The 10,000-nt window shown below is 43.5% G+C and overlaps 1 protein-coding gene across 1 annotated transcript in view; it reads left to right on the forward strand.

Moving 5' to 3' along the window:
- Nucleotides 1-10,000, forward strand: part of LOC310853962 (protein FAM184A-like) — a gene marked incomplete at both ends in the record, with an annotated part of 74,850 nt that overhangs the window by 60,189 nt on the left and 4,661 nt on the right. Inside the window, 4 exon segments of the mRNA XM_083758438.1 lie at nt 238-365; nt 2,517-2,701; nt 5,322-5,468; nt 5,969-6,086. Of these exon segments, the coding sequence (XP_083614564.1) occupies nt 238-365; nt 2,517-2,701; nt 5,322-5,468; nt 5,969-6,086 (578 nt within the window).

Here is a 10,000-nt window from a genome sequence, read left to right on the forward strand (position 1 = left end):
TCTCTCTATCTCCATCCCCCCTCTCTCTCTCTCTCTCCCCATCCCCCCTCTATCTCTCTCTCCACCCCCCCCTCTCTCTCTCTCTCTCTCCATCCCCCCTCTATCTCTCTCTCCACCCCCCCCCCTCTCTCCATCCTCCCCTCTCTCCATCTCTCTCTCTCTCTATCTCTCTCTCTCTCCCTCTCTCTCTCTCTCTCTCCCTCTCTCTCTGTCTCTCTCTCTCTCATTCTCCTGTAGCGTCTCTCCGGTCAGAGCTGAACCATCTCCACGCCACGGCCACAGAGCACCTGAAGCAGGTCCACCAGAAGGACAACGCGGTGAACAAGAAGGAGCTGGACAAGACCAAGGAGCTCTGCCAGAAGCAGGTACTAAACCATGTGTCAGAAACTGGTGTTAGACCAACAGGTACTAAACCATGTGTCAGAAACTGGTGTTAGACCAACAGGTACTAAACCATGTGTCAGAATCTGGTGTTAGACCAACAGGTACTAAACCATGTGTCAGAATCTGGTGTTAGACCAACAGGTACTAAACCATGTGTCAGAATCTGGTGTTAGACCAACAGGTACTAAACCATGTGTCAGAATCTGGTGTTAAACCAACAGGTACTAAACCATGTGTCAGAAGCTGGTGTTAAACCAACAGGTATTAAAGCAGTTGCCCTTCATGCAAATTAATTAGAAGTTATAATTTAGGCATTGTGAGTACAGCATCCCTTCGGATTGAATCCTTATTTAACACACACACACACACACACACACACACACACACACACACACACACACACACACACACACACACACACACACACACACACACACACACACACACACACACACACACACACACTTCTAATGAGAAAAAGAGGTTGCGCATCAGCAATGGCTTTCAGTGGAGTGCCAAACCCAAATCAAGTATACATCAAAAAAATAGGAATTAAAAATTCCAAAAAGGTAGCACATCCAAAAATTAAACAAGCGGGGGACAAGGTACTCACATTTCCATTTCTTTATTGGCACACACCAAAAAGGAACGCGTTTCGGCTATGTAGCCTTCATCAGAGCATGATAATACTATGAGCACTTCTAATGCTCATATTATTATTATTAGTAGTATTATTATCCGGCAGAAGATTAACTTTGTTTAGCTGAACACAAGTGAACCATACCTACTAACAGTCAGTGTTGGAAAAGTTCACTTTCTACATGAACTTGATCAAAGTTCAGTTCACAAATTGAACTAAAATAAAAATGAACTGGTTCAGTCCATTCAAAATGGTTCCAAAAATGAACTAGTTTGTTTATTTGTTTGTTTATTTATTCATTTATTTATTTACTCAATCACTCATTATGTTGCTGTGCGCTATTGTCAAAATTATTGCAACAGCCCAAATAGAACCACAGACAGTAAAGGCTGTTGTCTAAATAAAATCCATACAGTAGCTCTTTTCAACTTGTGATTTGAAAGCTGATATGCTTTTATTGTGAGGTCAAAGGTTTCTGAACGTCTCACATCCTGCATATTTCCGCATGCTGAGGAGCTGATATACAAGCTCACAACGTGTCGTGGACGCGTTGATTGAATTAGGCTTCATTTGGGAAGTTGGGACTGGAACATGTGTTTTGTTGTAGAATTACAATTTTCAATTTAAACAGTACTATGGCAAGTGCTACGGGCTAAGATGGAGTCTGAAGAGGTGGGTTGTACACATGGCGCTCCTTGACGCAAAACGAATAAGCTATGGAAACATTGGGAAGTTATTTTTCGGTGGCAGACCGTGGCATGTTATGTTTAATCTAGAGTTTGACAGGTATCCAAAGAGAGACATCGAAGAGAAAGGACAGATGGGGAAGGATCAACATAATGGAATGTCAGGTCAGCTCTATGGAGATCAAAGGGTTTGAGGTTTGAGGTCAGAGTTGCTGGCCAATATTGATGACATCTATATATGGGCATTACCATATATATGGGCTTAACACAAAGAAGTGACCTGTCTTGTTAGCTTATAATGCAGATCTCTCTGGCACTATCGCCACGCTCTGGCCTGGAAGGCTGGGAGATACCTGTAACAAGTAATGGCTCGTACACACTGTACGATATTTGCTCTGATTATGCTGTCGGGGAGCATTTTTGGCACTCGCTGACAAAACTCCGCAAGATAGGGCTTTGATCGCCGAGTTTTTGCTCGCTGTTTGTGAAAGGAGCAGCGAGAAGATCCAGCGCCGATAAAAGCGCTTGCCGACGCCTTCCCGAGCGTTTCTGAATATCAAGCAGGTTTGATATTTGACTCTGTCGCCAACCGCCGACCTATACAGTATGCTATAGCTGCGTGTGTATTCAGGGGGTTTGTTTGTTTTCACATCCTGACCAAGTTTGCAGTTACATATTCATGGTGTCAGACCCTGGGCCAGGGTCGAATAGTTTTCATAATCCTCATGGGGGCCCGTGCCGAATGATCTCAGGTCAGAATGGGTTAGTTTGAGCTTGACTATACCCCCCCCCCCCCCCACTCGCAGGAGCAGGACCTGCGCGGCCGCATCTCGGACCTGCAGGCAGAGGTGTGCTGCCGCAGCAACCGCATCACGGACCTGGACCACGAGATCCACTCGCTGAACGAGACCATCGACACGCTGACGCGTGAGCTGGAGCTCAAGGGCAAGGAGGTGCTCCGGGTGCGCAGCGAGGCCAACCACCAGATCAGGTATGAGATTGTGTGACGACGCCCAGTGGTGGAAAGTATAACTAAGTACTTAAGTAAGTACTTTAACTAAGTACTTTACTTAACCCATCAGATTCTACAAATGTCTGTTTGAAAATGACAGTTTTCTGAAAAAGCTATATGTTTCTATGTCAGTCGTTCTTCGGTTTTTCAAAGATAGCAGACCTATGAGCTTGTAGATCTGCTATTTTTCAATAGCTAAAGCATAACATAATGCTAACACCAAAAGGGGTTCCTGCCCAACATGTGTTAAGTACTGTACTTGAGTGCAGCTTTGAGTTATTTGTACTTTATAAAGTGTGTAAGACTGTTTTTGGTTTAAAATAAACTATAAAAGAAAATGTAGTCAAATAAATGAAGCCCCTCACATTTGTATGTAAATGACATCCTGCACATACTACATTCATTAACTCATTGTCCGCCATCTAGTGGTGACTCAGAGCGGCGCAGGCCGCCACACATAACTCAATGGGCGAGGAAGGCTCTTAGATTGAAAGCCGTTTTGGCCAGAAACTCCCAGTCAGGAAGAAGAAAATCAGATATTTAACGGCTGCCGCAAATGTCATTTATTCCACCCAAAACATACTTTAAATGTCATTTAATCCACCCAAAACATACTTTAAATAAATTACTTTATGTAAGCGAGGATCATATCTTTTTGAGAAATGAGGCGCAAATCTATAGCTTGTTTTGACCCAAAAACGAGAATCCGAGATATTAACGTTCAAAAAGCTGCGTTCCATAGACAGCATAAGACCAGCGGATTTTCCATTTCCGTTTTTTTTTTTCCTGTTTTTTTTTTTTGGCTCGGCTGAGGCGCTGTCAGGCTGGATTACCAGCCTAGGTGCCTGGACCGCTCAGCCGCGTCCCAGGCCATGTACAGTGCATTTATATGTAGTACTTCTTAGGAACTGTATAGTCTACTCTACATGTTAGCAAACTGCTTTATGGAAACAAGGAAAAGTATCTGAAAAAAACTAATGATATAACGGTAGATGTAATATTTCTGTACAGCTCTCCGTCTCTCTCTCTCTCCCTCCCTCTGTGTGCAATGAGTCAGACTGAATGATAATGCAACACCACACACACACACACACACACACTGGATCACTCCAGACTGCCGCCTCACTGGCATTATTAGGGTTGACAGGGCCTGTCACAACATCATCATCTTTCAATTTCAATTCCATTTTTTATCACAGCAACAAATCACAACAAGTTGTCTCGACACACTTTGCATAGTAGAGCACACCCCCCCCCCCCCCACCCCCGGCCTGAGAAAGCATCTATTGTTTGTGATGGCAGCGATGGAAAAACCTTTCCTTTAACTGGCAGAACAGTCTGACATCAGCTGTATGGTGGGCAGCCATCGGCCTTTACCATGATATCATGATGTCACATCTGTCCCCCTGCCTTAACCAACACACGGAGAGAGAGAGAGAGAGAGAGAGAGCTACTTTTGTATTTCAATCCTGAAAAGTAACAGTTTTGTTTAGTGCACATATGAGGTTTCCACTCAAAGAGAGAGATACATGCATATACTGTACACTGACTCTGTTATGGATTTGGTTTCTGTTTTTCAACAGATACAATACTGTACTGTGCACAGTGTATTGTCACCTCTCATCCATAGAGGGGAAAAGTATGAAGACTTTTGGACCGAGTAAACTTTATTTTTAATGTCTTTCTTTTTCCTTTTTTTGTGTGCTCATTTATCACTGTCAAATAGTGTACTGTGTGTGTGTGTGTGTGTGTGTGTGTGTGTGTGTGTGTGTGTGTGTGTGTGTGTGTGTGTGCGTGTGTGCGTGCGTGAGCTACTGTAGCTACTGTACTGTTGGTGAAGAGACATAAGGCTATATCTTGCGCCACCTCTTATCCCTAAACATATTTGCCATTTTTTTACAACTTTGAAAAACCTTTTAAAATAGTTCAAATATCCGAACTACAAGCTGATCTACAAAACAAAAATGTTTTTCAAAATAGTAAAAAATGGCAAATAAGTTTAGGGATAATCGATAAGGGGTGGCGCAAGATAGGGACCGTTGACTCCAAACTGGCCTGGGAACACCTCGGGATCCCCCAGAATGTAGTTGCTAATGTTCTTCTGGAGAGGGAAGTCTGGAGCTCTCTGGTGGAGCTGTTGCCCCCACGACCCGACTACGGATAAGCGGTAGATGTACAGATGTATGGATGTTTGTGTTGTTGTCCTGGTTGAGATTAAATGTACAGCCTTTTTTTCCCCACTGCTTTAATACCCCGTTTTGTTTTTGTCACTTGTATGGTGAGCACTTTATGAGATCTCTCTGTGAGACGTGTTGATTAAATGAAATCTTCTCTGTCTGTCTCTGTCTCCTCTCTCTCTCTCTCTCTCTCTCTCTTCTCTTCTCTTCTCTTCTCTTCTCTTCTCTTCTCTTCTCTTCTCTTCTCTTCTCTTCTCTTCTCTTCTCTTCTCTTCTCTTCTCTTCTCTTCTCTTCTCTTCTCTTCTCTTCTCTTCTCTTCTCTTCTCTTCTCTTCTCTTCTCTTCTCTTCTCTTCTCTTCTCTTCTCTTCTCTTCTCTCTCTCTCTCTCTCTCTCTCTCTCTCTCTCTCTTCTCTCTCTCAGAGCTCATGAGCAGGACTTGGTAAAGAGACATGAGCGAGCACTTGGTGAGATGGGCGGGGCTCACCACAGGGAGACACACATCATGCTGGCCGACTTCAACAAGGCCCAGGACCTTCTGAAGGACAAGATCTCTGCTCTGCAAATACTGTACGCACGCTCCCCTCTGTGTGTGTGTGTGTGTGTGTGTGTGTGTGTGTGTGTGTGTGTGTGTGTGTGTGTGTGTGTGTGTGTGTGTGTGTGTGTGTGTGTGTGTGTGTGTGTGTGTGTGTGTGAATGCACACGGGTGTGTGTTTGTGTGTGTGCATAACCGGTACCTTATTTGTCCGTTTATTAGATATTTGAAACAATGACTAATTAACAACCAGATAATGACATTATCTGTATTACTTCACACACTGTAAGGTAATACAGAGTAGTATTTGGTTGCAGTGATAAAGTGAGTTTTATGGTGGGAAAACGAATACAATAAGCGTTATTGCTGACAGACTTAAACAGGTTCTTTTTTGGATGTGACAAGAGTGCCATCTAAGGGCAGAGAGTATGAACTGCAGAATGTACGACTACTTATCATGTCTGCCCTGTTAGCAATTTCTAATCACGAAGCCTAAAAGACAAACAGAAATAAAAATCTATCTATCCCTGTGCAGGTTGGAGGGAACAGAAGATAAGTTTCGTAACAGGGAGAGCAGACCAGAAGATCTACAGATTATTGCTGAGCTCAAAGACATGGTCTCAGAGAGAGAGTCCCTGGTCAAAAAACTAGTGGTGAGCATACACACGCACGCACACTCACACAAACACAAAATTATAATTTTTCAATACAGAATGAGATCATATCGACATCGGTAATAATATCGGTTATCGGCCATAACAGCAATTAATTATATCAGATATCAATATCGGCCAAAATATCTCATCGGCACATCCCTATCTTTGTGTTGCTTTTTACCCCCTAAAAAGCGTTCTGAAAGCGGGAGGGACTGCGACGCTCTATTGCGCCCAACACTCCACTAGGTGCCGCCCCCAGCCAGTAGGATTACATGCAGTGACAATTCTCAACCTGGTGGGCACTGGGCGGGCCGGGCACTTTACCCAGTAGTGGAAAATGCCTTCTAAATACAGTTTTCTGAAAAACCCATGTTTCTATGTCAGTCGTTCTCAAACATTTTCATGTCAAGGACCCCCAAAAATGTATGTAATTGGCTGCTGATCCCCATCTGAAAATATGTTGTTCCAGTGACCACCCAGAAGCAAAGATTTGAGTTAAAAACGCTCGCTCTGAAAGAATATATTCAAAGATTTGTGCCACATTTCACGATTTTTATAGTATAACACAAGCATTAAGTATAACACAATGCTTAAAAAAAAACAAAAGGGGTTCCCGCCCAGAATGGGTTAAAGAGGAAAACCACTCATTTTCAACATTGAACTATGTCATTAATATACCTTAGAGTTGTTGTTGAGGTCTGGAACCTGGGGACATGTAATCAGTGACATCACAAACATGTACTCTTTGGCTTGCAAAGTACACTGCTATAGCTCTGACTACCTACTCCAGTTTTAGATGACAAGCTATCACCCTTTTTAGGTGATACCTTATCGCCTAAAAAGGTGATAATGAGTCGAGGCCATCATACTCATGATGTCCTTAACTCTATTTTTGCAAAGTACAAATATATGCGTACCCCCCCAGCTATGGGACGTTATGAGCCAGGTATACTCGTATATACCCCGTATACTCCATATGAAGTGGTTGAGCCCATAAGCAGCTTTTAACATCGCATTGGTCCCATTGCCTCTGTCACCACCAGCTATGGGATCTCTACAACTCCTTTCCCTTTACCTCGGTTACAAGCAGGATTTTCAAAGCTCCGTAATTCGGAAACTACGAGCGCTGTCCTTGGTGATCGTCATCCATCCAACTAACGCTAACGATAACCAATCCTTAGCGTGAGAGTGAGTATGCAGGGGGCTACAGTGGGGATGAAAATTATCCTCTTAAAGTGAACGCAGGCGCTGGCACAGGTTAACTACACTAATGCTACCACCTAGCGGCACAGTGAACGTGGTCGGTCAGTAAAAGCAGAGAGATGTGTCAGGGTGAGCAGTGATAAGCAATTCACTGCGGCAGGTGACGTGATGTTGTAGTTTTCTAACTTTAGAAAACGACAGCACGGTTGATGTGGCAGGCACTGTGTGTGTGTCCTGTTTATCCTAAGGGATTATAATTTATAATGCCAACATTCAACAGATGTAAGATTCAAGATGTAAACTAACCCAGGTAAGGTTGGCCTAATGCGCCACTCTGTCTAAGTGTAAATAAAGTTAAAAAGATTAGCCTGATGAGTGATGACCATGTTTGAAACAGCCTTGGATCAAGACGGTCGACTAATCAGGCTAATCTTTTTTATATCATCCTCTCCTTGTTGATATATTATGCCAATATGCCATTTAGGTTTAAATCATGATATAACTTTATGTTGTGATAATAAGCAGCAGTAGCCTCAGTCATGAACTACATGTCTTCCGTTCGGTAACAAGACAACTCACCCCTTTTACTCTTTTTGGTGAGTTGTCCGGACAACTCACCAAAAAGTGCAGACAACTCACAAAAGGTGAAGCCTACTCACCAAAATTAAAGACAACTCACCAGGGTGATTAACACCAGAGGAACTCCACCTCCTATTTCATCAGCTACCATCATTGGTACCAAGATGTTTGTATTCGAGGGCTGGAGGCCCACCATCATAGTGTTTGACACAGAGACCAACGTCTGGCTGAACACACCTTCTGCACAATTTCTACCAGACGGACGCTGGTGTCATTCAGCATTTACCTACAATGGAGAGCTGTACATATTTGGTGGCTGCGATGATAACCAGAACATCAATGATGTGTGGAAATTAAGTCCAGAGACCTTCTCCTGTAAGAAGGTTGAGCCCAAGTGGAAAGGACCTGCATGTCCAATGAAGGGTATGTGCTGTTGCACTGTGGGAGATCATATCATCCTCTTCGGAGGATTTAAAGGAGATTACACTATCTCTGATGAGCTGTTCATCTTAGACTTGAGTCCTTGTCTTAAGACGTTATGTAAGCTAGAAGTTATTCAGTACGCTCTGGACCAATCAGAACTGCGACACGACATCAGGTGGGAACTGGCAGCCATGGCAACCAACGACAACAGACGACAACAACAATAACAACCGAGACCACATTCCAGACGAAGGAACAGCAGAAAGATCAAGAAATGATGGATCAACATCTCATCCCACCTGATGGTGAGCCACCTCTCAGCATCACTTACTGAGATTCAAACCTCTCTCCAGACAAGCTCTCCAACCATTCAGCTAGGCATCAAACAATGACAATTGTTCCGTCCAACACAATGCGGTGGAACACACAAACCTGTGTCTGTATGTTCCAAACTGAACACGGTGGAACTCTCTTTATTGTATATTTATTTATATGATCTTTTTTTATTTAAAGGACCAAGGAGTCCTGAAAGGACTTGGTCCTTTATTGTTATTGTTAGTTTTTTTTTCCTTCTCCTTCTGCCAAAAAGAAATAATCGCGAAACTCTGCCTACAGAAAAAACAAAAATCTTGAGGGCGACTGTGGCTCAGGAGGTAGAGCAGGTCGTCCAATAATCCATGGGTCGGCGGTTCAAATCCCAGCTCCTCCTGTCTACATGTCGAAGTGTCCTTGGGCAAGACACTGAACCCCAAATTGCTCCCGATGTGCTGGTTGGTCTTCTGCCGCAATCGGTGTATGAATGTGTGTGTGAATGGGTGAATGTAATGCACAATCTATGTAAAGCGCTTTGGATAAAGGCGCTATATAAATGCACCATTTACCATTTTATCTGGTACACAGCAAGCTAAATGGAATCAACACACCAGCACGCCAGAGACCAGAATACTTCAAACCCAAACAAATAGTTAAAAATAGAACTACAAACGCACGTTGGAGATTAAACAACAGATAACAGCCAGCACCAGCAACTGTGTTTATTTAATCACATGTGAAAAATGTGGCTTAGTAAAACAGTAAAACAATAGCTACCTACTCCAGTTTTAGATGACAAGCTATCACCCTTTTTAGGTGATACCTTATCGCCTAAAAAGGTGATGATGAGTCGAGGCCATCATACTCATGATGTCCTTAACTCTATTTTTGCAAAGTACAAATATATGCGTACCCCCCCAGCTATGGGACGTTATGAGCCAGGTATACTCGGTTAACATCGGTCCGGTTGCATTGGTCCCATTGCCTCTGTCACCACCAGCTATGGGATCTCTACAACTCCTTTCCCTTTACCACGGTTACAAGCAGGATTTTCAAAGCTCCGTAACTCGGAAACTACGAGCGCTCCTTGATCGTCATCCATCCAACTAACGCTAACGATAGCCAATCCTTAGCGTGAGAGTGAGTATGCAGGGGGCTACAGTGGGGATGAAAATTATCCTCTTAAAGTGAACGCAGGCGCTGGCACAGGTTAACTACACTAATGCTACCACCTAGCGGCACAGTGAACGTGGTCGGTCAGTAAAAGCAGAGAGATGTGTCAGGGTGAGCAGTGATAAGCAATTCACTGCGGCAGGTGACGTGATGTTGTAGTTTTCTAACTTTAGAAAACGACAGCGCGGTTGATGTGGCAGGCACTGTGTGTGTGTCCTGTT

Source organism: Protomyctophum parallelum (assembly GCF_964188405.1).
Source record: "Protomyctophum parallelum genome assembly, chromosome: 23".
Lineage (NCBI taxonomy): Eukaryota > Metazoa > Chordata > Actinopteri > Myctophiformes > Myctophidae > Protomyctophum > Protomyctophum parallelum.